Source organism: Oryctolagus cuniculus, chromosome 18 (assembly GCF_051225735.1).
Source record: "Oryctolagus cuniculus isolate XC-2025 breed Fujian yellow rabbit chromosome 18, ASM5122573v1, whole genome shotgun sequence".
Classification (NCBI taxonomy): Eukaryota; Metazoa; Chordata; class Mammalia; order Lagomorpha; family Leporidae; genus Oryctolagus; species Oryctolagus cuniculus.
The window spans coordinates 29,110,614-29,124,471 of NC_142884.1; the positions used below are offsets into that span (position 1 = coordinate 29,110,614).

General features: G+C 53.6%; 1 protein-coding gene across 7 annotated transcripts in view; it reads right to left on the bottom strand.

Annotated features, from left to right (window-relative positions):
• The window catches only part of ZNF536 (zinc finger protein 536), a 458,035-nt gene that overhangs the window by 157,398 nt on the left and 286,779 nt on the right, over positions 1-13,858 (bottom strand). For 6 of the 7 annotated variants that reach the window (XM_051833366.3, XM_051833363.3, XM_051833367.3 and 3 more), the window contains one exon: positions 11,654-11,806. The exons of the other annotated variant lie outside the window; for it this stretch is intronic. In XM_051833366.3, coding sequence (XP_051689326.2) covers positions 11,654-11,806 — 153 coding nt within the window. The remainder of the gene's footprint in view (positions 1-11,653; positions 11,807-13,858) is intronic. 7 annotated transcript variants of the gene reach the window in all.

A 13,858-nucleotide genomic window follows, 5' to 3' on the forward strand; every position in this document is an offset into this window, starting at 1 on the left:
TTTTCCTGGCTTTGCAATCAAAGAGTTCGCTGGAAGGAACGGAGTCTGTGGCAAGTGGTAGCTTGCTCACAATAGGACCCCATCAGTCAATATCCACAATTATTTCTCCCAGGAAGCCCAGCTACTCCCCACCCCCCACGCTACCCTCCAGCTTCCTCCTCTGCTCTATTGTAAAACAGACTGATCTAAAAAGCAGCAGCAAATCACAGGTGAACAGCAGTGTCTTCGGAAGACACTTCACCACCACGTCTAGTTCCCACTGCCGCCAAGAATCCCGATCCTCCCGGCACAGGGCGTTCGGAAGCCTGGACCCTGTAAACTAGAGGACCACCAGCCCAGGTTGTAAGCAGGAGACCCCAGGTCATGCCTGGGGCGTGTGCCCCAACCTTGCAGACACAATGTCTGCGTCATCAAGTCAGAGCAGGAGGCCACGGAGCTCATCGCGCGCTCAGCGGCCAGCCGCTGAGCCCGCCCCTGGACACTCCTTCAAAGATGGCCTTCCGGTCTGGATAGGCGGCCCAGCTGGGCATCTTCACCTCCAGCTAGCCCAGTGCGGGCACCTGCAACGAGGACTCTCCACCCTTGGAGGTGAGGAGTCCCAGGCACTGTCTCCCCACGCCTTGGGAACCACTGCAGCCACTGCTAGGTTACAACCCACTGCAGCCAGGGAGCTGTGGTTGGGATGCGTGGCCAGCGTCCCAGCTCACTCGGATTCTCTGAAATCCCAGTGGCTGCCACAGCAGAGCCATGCCCTGAAGCTTAGGAGGTGGGAGAAGCTTTTGACAGAAGAGCCTGCCTAGAAACTCAGGACCCTGACCCACATTTAGTGCAGCCCCTGGTTTGTGTGTGGGTGTCGGGGGAGGGGTGGCAAGTGAGAGCCAGCAGAAGAGCTGTGCCCACAGGTACCAGGGAGGCTCAGGTTGTGTTTCAGAAATGCACCTGGAAATGATTCAGTGCATCTGGCCAAGGTACTATAAAGCAGCAAGGGCTCTGGTTAGCAGGAGCTAACTCACAGGGAGAAGGCGGACAGAGGGTGGGCTGACCACCAGGAGCATTGAAGACACCAGCTCTGGGCCCTAACGCAGAGCAGTCCTGGCGTCCGGGGCGGGCGTTGGTATTTTGGTGAACCTCAGGCAGACAGTAGAAAGCCTGCACTCTGAACGCCCAACATGCACTTGCCTCCGGAGCTCTAAACAGCACTGAGACCGAGCCCCGCCTCCCTACAGTGTGTGAGTTGCGAGACCCAAAATGCAAACTGGATGTGGAGGTCTTTCACAAGGACCTGGGGGTGCTTTATGGTGCCTCCCTGGGAAGGTGTAACAGGCCATAATAGGGAAGAAAGTCTAGACCCCAGGAGGCATTGGAAACTCTGGATTGGGGGTTAGAAACACCCCATCCCACTCCGTGGTCCATTGCACACGGCATCCCGGTTTTACAATCTTCGCCTCCTCAACCTGCAAGGTGGGATGCTGGGGCAGGTATCCTCATAGGCCTCATCCCAACAGCTAAGGCAAGCCTCCCGGATGGGGGTAGAGAGACACATATGCACATCCATGTACATGCACACACCCAGACGCATGCAGATTCACGCACACACATTCCTTGTGGGATAAACCGATGGATGGACGAGAGCTCCGAGCTCCCAAGCATACTTCCTGGCACTGGGAACTGAGCAGAGAAGCAAAGAGATGGGGCTCCGCCCTCATGCATTTCAGAGGAGACCGAGATGCCTACTGGCACACATGGCCTTCACTCGCGCACACACACTCACAGCACGCAAGGGGACAGCATCTACGCTCTCAGCCCTCTGCTTCTGCACGTCCAACATAGGCTTTTGGCCTCCACTGCCACCAGGAAAGGCCCCTGGGGACTCCAGAGACCCTCCAGCCCTGAAACACGATGGTTGCTTACTGAATGCTCACGGATTGCATCGACTGCCTGTGGTGTGCACGGGCTCTGGAAAGCCCTCCAGCCACCCTATCTCCACCTTCTGCACTCACAGATGGAAGAGCCCATTGCAGACTAGTCTTCAACAAGGCTCCATATCCCCACACTCCCAGCTCCTAAAAGGCTCTGCTGAAGGGGTTGCCTCCTATCACCCCAGTCCCCGAGATCAGTGCGCCAGAAGAATGACCACAGGACAAACCTTTTGGGTTTGTGGTTTTTACTTTCAGGAAGTAACCTCAGAGGCACGCATCGTAGCACAGTGGAAGAAGCCACTTCTTAGCTTTCCTTCCTTGCTCATTGGACTGCAAGTTCAAGTCCTGACTGTGCCACTTCCAATCCAGCTTCCTGCTAATGTGCCTAGGAAGCAGCAGATGACAGCTCAAGGAGCTGAGTCCTTGACACTCACATGGGAAACCTGGATAGAGTTACTGCTTCTGGCTTCAGCTTTGCCCAGCTGAAGTACATGTGGGGGGGTGAACCAGCAGATGGAATCTCTCTGTCCTCTCTCTCTCCTCTCCCTCTGTCCTCTCTCTCTCTCTCTCCCTTCTCTCTCTCTCTCTCTCTCTCTCTTCTCTCCTCTCTCTCTCTTTCTCAAATAAATAAATCATCTTTTGAAAAAAGGCAACAGGCCAGCGCCGTGGCTCACTTGGTTAATCCTCCGCCTGCGGCGCCAGCATCCCATATGGGCGCCAGGTTCTGTCCTGGTTGCTCCTCCTCCAGTTCAGCTCTCTGCTGTGGCCCGGGAAGGCAGTGGAGGATGGCCCAGGTGCTTGGGCCCTGTACCCACATGGGAGACCAGGAGGAAGCACCTGGCTCCTGGCTTCTGATCAGCGCAGTTCCAGCCATGGCGGCCATTTGGGGGGGTGAACAAATGGAAGGAAGACCTTTCTCTCTCTCTCTCTCTCTCTCTCTCTTTCACTGTCTATAACTCTGTCAAAAAAAAAAAAAAAAGGTGACAGCCTTCGTTTTGAGTTCCTTTTCACCCCTCTGGGATTGGAGTAACCGCCACTGCCCCTCCGTCCTGACACTGCTCCATCCCTTTCTGGGGTCTCCTCACCAGTGCGGGGCACCGGCAATGCCCGGATGGTGAAGCCGGCTTCTGCCGGGGGCAGGCAAGTGTCTGGGCTGAGCTCGCCCCCCTGCGAATCCTGAGCCTCCCACTGCTGACTTTTCCACTGGAAGCAAACAGCTGCTTCCCACTCACTGTTTCCCCGGAGGGGACATTTCAGAGTGCTAGGGAGGCAAACTTCTCACAACATTGGCCCGACTGTCGGGGTAACCGCTGAGAGGAAGGACTCCATCAGCAAAAGGAACAGGCTCTGAGGGCCTCTGCCCCAGGCTGCCCCTCCACTGGCCCGGCGCACACAGCTGCTGACTCCACCTGCACCGCGGGAGGCAGAAGCGGGGGTTTCCTGGTCAAAGCCACCACGTCTGGACACAAGCTTCAACCCAAGCACTCTGGGCTTCCTGGCAAACCCAACCTCAGGACATGGCCAGGCTTCTGCCACGGAGCCAGGCAGTGGGTCTGCCCAGCCCCCACCCAAACAAGGCCTGATCTGCCCGGGGACTTGGACACAGGCAACCCAGCACCTGTCAGCAGCTCTGTCTAGTTGAGTGATTGGCCATGCAGGCCACAGATAAGTCCAAGTCCACCAGGGAAATCCTCAGACAGCCCCAAGCTTTCGAGGGGGTCGTGGGACCTTGGGGTGACCCATGTTGGTCCAGATGCATTGACTTCCTGCCTGCCTGTTGTGGGGCCACACACACTCGTGGCTTCAAAGCCAGGCATACCACAAGTATGCAAATGAGCAGGGTCACAGATAGATGCCTCACTTGGAGCACAGCTGTCATGCAACTCTAAATAAGCAGCAGCCCTAAGAACTCTGACTTTCTAAGGAAAAGTCTCACATCCGAATCTCCACATTCGAATATCGGTGCCTACTTCATACCTGCTTGAGACACCGAGAGGGCTCCTGTACCCTGTGTCGCTGGGTTTAAAATGCTTATCTGGGACAAGGAAGTGCAGCATTAGACCTGTCACCCACAACAGGAAGCAGGTGTAACACACTGGCGCCCACGGATGGGGAACCTCTCACAATGTCTTAAAGAAATAAAATGTGGGCCCAAGTCACGCATTTTCAGTTTTACTAGAAAAGCCATCACAATAAAAAAAAACATCACCAGTTCATCGCCCCAAAGATGAATGGGATTGTTGGAGCCGTCTTATGTTAGGCCAGCTTTCCACCGGCATGTGGTGTAAGATGGATACTTGGCTCTGGCATCTCATTGACAACTCTCCCAAGTCATCCTCTCGTGAATTTTTAGCAATATATGACCAGGTGGCTTAATGAGTTCACTGCACCTATTTTTACCCAGTCAGGTCTTTGTTACTCTGAGCCGCTGCTTTGCACTTGCCGGGCCTCTGTCCCGGGGAGTTCTTTTCAAGCAATCCGGAGCAAGTCTCCAAGAGCCACTATCCAGCAATCACAGGTGGATCCTCACTGCCATCTTTGGAAACCCCTGGATCAAGCATTTTAAGAACTGATTCACGCTTCTGGCATTTAAATTTTTTTTTTTTTTTTGGTTGCTAAATCTCCAGAAACATTTTGGCTTTTAAGTCAAGTGACTCTGTTCCCATATTCGCATCCTCGATTTGATATTTATTTAGTCTTTCCACATGTCTTTACTTAGTTAATACCAGGAGAGATAAATACGGTGGTGCCTTCACAGCGAAGCTTCAGTACATTAATATAAATTGTACACTAATTCCCCCAAAGCATATATATGTTGTAAACCTGAAGACTTTTCACACAGCTGCTTATTGCTAAACAGTGCCTTGTCCAGAAGGGGACAATCTGTGTCTCTAATTGCTGTCACTGAAGCCGAGATTCATTATGTGACTTTCCCATTAAAATGTGAGCATTAATTTGTATAATGAAATATCACCCACTGCAGTGTTCATTAGCCATGCCCTACTGTATACGGCACATTGTTAGCTACCTAGAAACTGTAGTTAATTTCACTAATGGATATTTCCCTACTTAGTGTTTGGTAGGAAATTTATACTGTAACATTACCTCTTAAACTTTTAAGGAAATTTAAATTCAATCAATTATTTTCAACAAAAAGTTTGGGATGTCATTAAGGCAGAAGAGTAAGGGTGGGCGACTGTGCAGGCATAAGATGGGCTTTTAGTTCCTCTTACAAAAAGGAAAAACTATAGAATTTTAATTCAAAACAAAAAGAAAAAAGTCATCTCTCGGAGCTCCTTTGTGTGTTCTTCCTCGTCTCCCAGGGGGCCGTCTCCCCACCAAAGACAACGCCACGCGCTCTCTTTTCGGGAGGACTCCCTTCTTAAGCAACTCATCTCTACAGATGTCGCCCGTGCTTTTGTTATTATTATTTATTCCCTAGGCTTAAATGGCCTGGCTATGCCAGGTAGACGCCGCCCAGCCTAAGGCAGCTGAGTTAGCCAGCTCCATCTTGCACCTGTGCCCTGTTCACACCCCACTGCTCCCCGGGAAGCACTTGGAGGAGGAATGGCCTTTGCCAAAACAGTGGGGGAAAGTTGGTCACCCCAGGGGCCACAGTGGCCCTCCCCCCCTCCCCGCTTCTCCACTTCCCTTCCTCTCAGTGAGGTGCCTGGGGTCGGCGCGGGCCTGGGATCAAGTCAGTCTGAGGGAGGGAGTGAGCAGGAGCCGGAATGCACAGTACTTCCCTTTCCAGCCACTTGGAAGCTGCGACAAGCTGACTTGTCACCGCAAGTCACCTCCTTCCTGCCGCCCAAGGAACGCTGCATGGATGCCCCCAGAGAAGCCAGAGATGTGCTCCGGGAGGTACGGATGTCCTGACAGAGCTGTGGGTCACAGCATGGGATTCTAAAGCAGTGGTGTTGGACCCCAACCCGCAACCCAACCCCGGGCATCGCGGCGTGGGCCACTTCTCTCTGGGATGTTGCCTTCTCGGTAGTGGGGCTGGGCCCGGGCAGGGAGCTGCTGCAGGCATTAAGGAGTGAATTACCATGCAGGTGGGAGCTACGGTCTCTAGGATTGCTGCTGCTATCCTATCCCTGCTGGCTAAATCCTGCTGTGTAGACCCAGCCTTGGTCCTAAAAGCAAAGGAACCCCCCAGGCCACCTCCCCGACCCCTGCTGGGTGTGCTGCGGGGACCAGGTGTCACGTCCCCAGTGCCCGGTGGCCCTGCAGTTAGGGAAGCCTAGTGTCCGGCGACCAGGTGCAGGCCAGGGCATAGGAGGGCACCTCCCCGTGACCCTGGAGGGACACGCGGGCAGCACCTGGGAGAGCAGGCAGGGTCCATCCCGACCTCAGCTGAGACCCCCCACTCAGAAAACTACTCCTGACTTCCTTGGGCGGGCTTGCTCTCACAAAGAGCTTCCCCACTCAGGGTGGACTGGTTTCAGCAGCGCATCAAACCCAGACTCACAGAGCACTCACAGAACTGGAGAGGGGCACGGAAAACCGAGCAGAACCATCTGCCATTAGTCCCTGAACTTTGGGGCCTCTGAGTTTTCACGAGTGAAATGGCTTCTTAGATTTTCCCAGACTGGTCATTCCTCACCCAGTCACCCTTCCTGGGAAACCCCCACACTCAACGGGACACCTGGAATCCCACGCCCCAGTACAGGTGTTCCAAGCTGCAGGGGCCTTTGGTGGCAAAAGGCACGCCCCCTCCTCCAGCTGGTCCGGGGTTGACTCCCTTCCAGCCTGGCCCCTGCACATGGAACACATACCTCCGACCCTCCAGGGTCTCACAGGCACCCAGCTGCCCAAGGCGGGGCTGGGGGAGGGGCATGTGTATGGGCAGCCTGTGGTGGAATGACTGGGGAGCACCCCTGCCTCCGAGGGTTTGCTGCTGCAGCTCTGGGATGAATCATCACAGGTGTGGGCGGGGCCCCGAGGTGCCTGGGTATCTGGTGAGAGATGGTTCTGGGGCTGTCTTCCTGGGTGTTTCTGGATGAGATTCTGGGCAGAGTAAACTGCCCGCCGCTCCGTGCTGTGACACTCATCTTCTGCGATTGTGCGCACACTCCATCGGCTCTCTCAACTACCAGGTCTTCAGTCCAGGACCCGTGCCATCGACTCTCCTGGGTCTCCAGCCCGCTGACGGCAGATCCTGGGGCCTTAGCAGTCACAGTCACATAGGCCAGTTTCTCACAAATCTCTTTACACATGAATACACGCATAGTCATACACGCACAGTCATGTGACCCTTAACAGGGGTACGATTTAAGACCTGGATGGGTTCGGTCAAACCTCATGACTGAGCCAGGAGACCTGTGAGCACACGTGATGTACGAGGCTGCTGCTGGCTGTTTTGCAGAATCACCTTCTAGGAAGCAGCGCTGAGCCCAGCAGCTAAGGCACTCACGTCCATGTTGGGATACCCGGGCTTGATTCCTGGCTCTGATCCAAATTCCAGCTTCTGGGAAGCCTCAGGTGTAGCACGAGTGGTTGGGTTCCTGCCACCCATGTGGGAGCTCTGGACTGACTTCCAAGTTCTCAGCCCAGCCTTGGCCATTGCAGGCATTTGGGGGAATGAACCAGCTGATAGGAGATCTCCCTGTCTCTCTCTCTCTCTCTCTCCTCTCAAATAAATTTTTAAAGAATTAAAGAATATGAAGTTCTGAGATGATAAAGTATAGTATAGTAAACGCATCACCCCACAACATAGCTGTTTGTTATGGTTACCAAGCACCATGCACTCTGCATCTGCACTTCGGTAGAGCCAGCAGCTCAACAGGTTTTGTTCAGCAGCATCAGCACGCACAGGTGAGCCCTGCGTTCTGCCGCACACTCAGAGGCTAAGACATCACCTGCCATAGGAATTTCTCAGCTCTGTTCTGATCTTATGGGCCCACAATCCTAAAGGTTGCCATGTTTTTTTTTTTTTTTTTTCTGAAATGTTGTTATGTGATGCATGCCTGTGGATAAAGGATACTTCACAAAAAGTTCGTGAACACTGGAATCCAAAGATAAATTTCATTTGGTGCACATTTTTGTTTTAAAATCTGAGCATCATTGTTTCATAATGGGCATCATCTATGAACTTGTTGAAAACTTCTGTGATACATGGATTTTTAATCTGTTGCACCAAAATGAACATGGTTGGCTTCTGTTTTTCTACAAAGGTTCTGAAATATCCTCGAGTGTGTGTGTGTGTGTGTGTGTGTGTGTGTCCTCTTGGCTCTGTTTCTCAACAGAACCCCAACTGGTACAATCCCCTTTCCCCAGCCTGCCCTGACGGTTCTGAATTCAGTTAGGGCGCTGTGTGCGAACAGAGAAAGGACACATGTGCAGTTAGCCCAGGGTGTCCAGGAGGCAAGACCGTCAGCCTCCCCTGTCAGGCAGCTCTCAGTGTCTGCCCTGCCAGGAGCCAGCACGGGGCAGCCTCCAGGGTCCACCTGTCACTGGGCACCCAGGGGTCCTGCAGGCGCCTCCTCTCAGTCCCCGCAGTGGATCTGGCTGAAGCCAGGCAGTGGGGAGAGACCACAGCAATGTCCCTGCTCCCTGCAGACTCCGCCCAGCCCCCGGGTGTCCCAAGCACCTGCTCTCTAATAAACAAGGGCCGAATTTGAGTGGATGCAGGGGAGAAAAGAAAGGAAAACAAACGGTTCTGATCAGGTGATGTTGGGCGATCAAGACTTCTGATCAAGATGGAGTGGGATGGAGAAATACGGAGAATGGACCATGTCATAGAACAACCAATTAAAACGGATTTATTGCCGTGGATTTTTAAATGGGCTCATCTGGGTCCCTTGCAGAAAAACTTCACGAGACGGCGTTTTGGTGGACATGTATTTTTCTTCCAGGCTGCTGTCCTCTGGCCATGTCATTCGGAAACAGAAAACCTCGAGGACGAGGGGGCAACCAGGTAGGGACCTCTCAGTGCCTTGGGGCCACACGAAATCATTTATTAACAAATAACCCATTTTGATTTTTAATTGCTCCTGTAATCTCCACTTTTACACTGTCATAATGGATGTTTACTTCGGTGATTTATAACATGTAACACTTTCTGTTCTATTCAAATGCACAAGTGTAAGCATTTTCCAACTTCTTTGTTCTTAGATAAAAAGGAAATTGATCTTTATCTAGTTACCATTCTGCTTTTTTAAACACGGCAAATGCCGGTTCCGAGGGGGGAGGGGGGCGGGGGGCGGCGCGGTGTGATGTTTCCATGGCTTCTTTCATTTTCTTCGCTAGTCTGGGAAGTCTGGGAAGTTTCTGGAATGCCTCTGCCCATGGCCCTTGTGAGTCCCTCTCAGGGTCTCCAAAGACGACAGGCCGCAAACAGCGGCGTGTGGAGCCCAGGTCCCACAACACACCGTCTCCTTCAGGGTGAAAGCCGCCAGATGCAGTGTCCACCCAGAAAGTTCTGTGACCTTGGGGCAGGCTGGCAGAGGGGCATCCGCAGGGGCGGCGACGCTGCTTGTGGGAAAGCCCCTGCCCCTCTCTCGCTGACCCACACGGCCTGCAAGGCCGACCTCACCACCTTGAGCTGCAAACCCTCCTGGGGCTGGGTGCAGCACCACAAGGCCTTGCTGCTGCTCCCCCCGTGAGCAGCCCAGGCTCCACTCCGGGGCATGGGTCTAACCCGAGGAAGCCAGGTGTCTTTCACCCAGGGACTCACTCCACAGGTGAGCACATCCTAGGAGCCAGCTCTGATCTGATGCTAGGCAGCAGAGACACTGCAGGACACACAGACACAAGCCTTCATGCTTGTGGAGCTCCCGTGCCAGGGCGGGCACGAGACACAGCAGCAAGAGGCAAAGCCAAGGGGAAAGACAGAGCAGGGAAGAGAGGGCCCTTGGGCAGGTGCAGGTGGGGTCTCCGGGCTGCGCTGTCAGACGGGTGGGCAGGGAAGGCCTCACTGAGGAGGGGGCGCTGTTGCCACACTGCAGGTCTGGCAGAGGGGTACACTGCTCGGGGAGCTCCCTGGACCCCTGGGGAATTGGTAGCAGTGGGGGAGTTAGCACAGGCAGCCCTAGACTGCCGCCATGCTGTGGTTTCCCAGGGGTTTCCGTGGTCCCCGGGGTGGGGGGAGGGGCCGTTCCCTACTCCACTTGACCTCTTCCTATCACAGCACAGCACAGGGCCGACAGGGGGAGGGTCGCTCGCTCCAGCGCTGGTTCTGTCATTCAGCCTTTCAAATAAATTCACTGTGCCCCTGCTAGGTGTAAGGTGCTCGCGCAGGCCCCGGGGTCACGGAAATGACAGCAATTAAGAAGACGGACAACAGCGCCACCCTCACAAATCTTAGCTCTGCTTGGCGGGAGACAAACAATACATAGGGAACCGAATAATTGACCTGGACAAGAGCAGTTCAGAGAATTTCACGCTTAGGAAGAAAACAAGGTAGAAAGGAGGGCAGATCGTTGAGATGGGGGTGCAGGGAGGGGTTTCCCAGGATAGCTTCCCTTCGACCCGAGCCCCAGTGACCACCTGGAGGAAGAACATTCAGGCAGAGGGCACGGCAGGTGCATCTCCCCAGTTCCTGCAGGAGGGACAGGGGCTCTGCACTGGGCAGGGCAAGGGCTGTTTCCGAGGGATGATGAGGATGGAGAACGGTGCAGGGCAGGACTGGGAGGGAGGCGGGGTCAGATCAGAGCGGGTGTTCCTGGAAAGTGGTGGGACCCGTGCTTGGGTCTGAACCATTCCTGTTTGGCCTGGGATGACTCCAGAGCGGGGGGTGGGGGGGTAGGGGGGTGGCGGGGCAGTGAAGATGGCCAGCCACAGCCAGGCAGCTGGGCACACACAGCTACCTGTCCTCAACACCTCTCGCTGCTGGGGAGACTTGGGGAGGTTCCTGGTGAGGGGCTGCTGTCCCCAAGCCCACAATGCTCACCGGGCCCATGCACATTCCATAAGCCCGCCCAACCCCGCATAGTATCGATTCCCCGGGAAACACACGACAATTATTTTTGAAAATAGATGGCATATTTGTCTATTCTCTGAAGCAGCTCATACTCCAATAGATAAAGTGTCAGGAGAAAAATCAAAGAAAATGGAGGTGTCCATATCTCAGATAGATTTTTTTTGGTATTGGCAACGGGCAGACATCTCGCAGGAGAGCTGGAGAGGGTGGTGGCCACTGGGCGAAGCAGAGGGACAAAGACAAGTCCTCGTCATCAGGGGCCCGGCAGCCATCTCCCCCTTTCTGGTTAAGGGCATCTCGATTTTTTTCTTGTGAGGAGAGCTGGGTAGTGGGGGGAGAGCCGCCTACCTCCACCGCACGTATCGTGGGGCAGGGCTGACATTCTGAGGTATGGGCTTATAACCCAGGCTGGGCCAAAATCCATTGTGCCTGGATACTGTGGGGAGCTCTCCTGTCCTCCTAATCCTACAAGGGTTTGAGCTGGGCTCATGTCACCGACACCCAAAGACTCCTGCTCCCCCTACAAGGCCACGAAGAGGTGCTTCTTCAGTGCCACAGAACATTCTGGAGCCGGAAACAAAGGCTCACAACCCCAGGCCTGGACCATGCGTGATGTCCGTCTGCCTGTCCAGACGTCCACTGCGAGAGGGGTGGTAAGTGACACAGCAGCAGGTCTGACCACGCGGCGGCACACAGACAGGCCCCCGGAGAACCTTCCAGCGCCTGTGGTTGTGGGCCGGGAGCACGGCCACGCCCAGGCGGCCTCCTCCTTCTCCGAGCCGCGTCCCCCAGAAGCAGCCAGACCTCTCACCTGTGTGTATCCTCAGGTGGACCTTAAGGTGATGGGACGTCCGGAAGGTTTTCCCGCAGTACGGGCAGTCCTTCATGGCCGCGCCCAGGCTCCTGTCTCGCAGCAGTGCCGGCTGCTGGACGCCGGTGGGTCTCCCAGCCTCCTCGCCCATGTCTGCAGCGGAGGAGAAACGTTCACACATCACTTCAGCACACGTCAGGAGCTGTTCGCACCCAAACTGCTAGCACCACACAAAGTTAAGCATGTCAATACTACACCTGTCTGTTTCATTCTTGAGCTCTGACAGAATGCTGACAATTCATGTATTTTCTTGTTATTCTCTTAAATTATTTCATCTTTCCTATCATCGTCTTAAGCAGCATATGGTACCTTTATATTGAACTGAATTAAGCAAGAAAAGAAACAGCTGTGTCAGCAGCTGGTTGGATCTCTTCTTTTTTTGCTAAGTTCTTATTAAATATTTTTTTTCCAAAAAGTTTAAAAATGTTGGTGTTTGTTGAAGCTGACTAATTTACACTATGGGCTAGTTGCAGAATTCGCTATGGTATCGAAATCAGATTTGCCTCCTATCAAGCAACGAATGGAAAAAGACTGTTGTTCAGCTGACTCCCCAAGACACGCAGACATACAGCTATTTTGGGACAGGAAAGAAAATTATCCCAAACTGATCATCTCTTCCTTGTAGAGCCTTGTATCCATCGCTGGCTGGTGCAATCTCATGGAAGGGAGATGAAGAAGTATGGAAATGTGGTTCCACAATTAGCCCATGATAAACATACAGTGACAAACTCAAAGTCATGTGCAGAAACTCAGCTGCAAAACTCCCATAAACTCAGAGCACGGCACCTAAATCTCTGCACCGTGACTGGAGACCTTCCTCCGTAAAGTATCAATACAAATTTTCCTTCCTGCTGCTGTTTGTTATGTAACCCAAACCATTAGAAAATGGAATCAAATTTACATACCGCTGCCTTCTGCACAGAAACGATGGGACATAATAGTAAATAAAACTGGGAAAATATCTAGTGGTTGGAGGATATGTTATTGCAATACTCGAGGTGTTGACATCACAGTGCCGGAGAGGCGGCATCGGGGGAGCAGGACAGGAGTCGGGAGTCTGTGTGCATCTCAGAGGAGGGAGGTGAGAGCTTGCTCGAGACTCACTTTCTCTTCCCGAGTTGCCACCTCCCCATGGAGCTGGAGGCTGAGGGCCTGGCACAGAATCTAAGCTCCTGAGCCTAGCAGGGTCCTTGCCACAGCTTCCTGCCCACCCTCCAGCCTGTGTGTAAATCCCACCATGGGAACAAGGGAACCTTCTGGGATAATGAACAGATCTGTGAGTTCTACAAAGATCAGAATAAATACGATTTGTACCTTCCAAGCAAACAGAAATGCAAATTGCTTTTTAAAAAAAAAGATTTATTTATTTGAAAAGCAGAGTTATGGATAGGCAGAGGCGGAAAGAGAGAGAAGTCTTCCATCTGCTGGTTCACTCCCCAGCCACACGGCTGAAGCTGCGCTAATCAGAAACCAGGAGCCAGGAGCTTCTTCCAGGTCTCCCACACAGGTCTAGGGGCCCAAGGACTTGGGACATCTTCTACTGCTTTCCCAGGCCATAGCAGAGAGCTATGGATTGGAAGTGGAGCAACTGGGACTCGAACCAGCTCCCATATGGGATGCCGGCACTGCAGGACTGCAGACAGTGGCTTTACCCACTATGCAACAGCGCCCGCCCCAATGCAAATTGCTTTCTTCCTGTAAAATTCACTGCTGGTGCTCTCTGCTAACAGCTGAAAGGGACAGATGGACAGACAAGGCCCCATGAGAGCACACACTCACTTCCCACTTGGGTACTTGCTCCAAGCAACAGTGGAGACTCTCTCTGGCTTGCAGAAGCTGCACTTGGAGTGTGAACAGATCACTGGCCTTGAAGAGTTCTGGGCAGGCTCACTTCCAGACTTATTCTCCTGGCCTCTTCTCACCATCACTGGGAGAGCTACCAGAAACTTCAACAAGGTGTGGGGGACACGGAACTCCAGCTAGCTCTCCAGGCAGGTGCCTCGCCTGGTGGTTAAGACATGGGGAAGGCCGGCACCGCAGCTCACTTGGCTAATCCTCTGCCTGCGGCACCGGCACCCCTGGTTCTAGTCCCAGTCAGGGCGCCAGATTCTGTCCTGGTTACTCCTCTTCCAGTCCAGCTCTCTA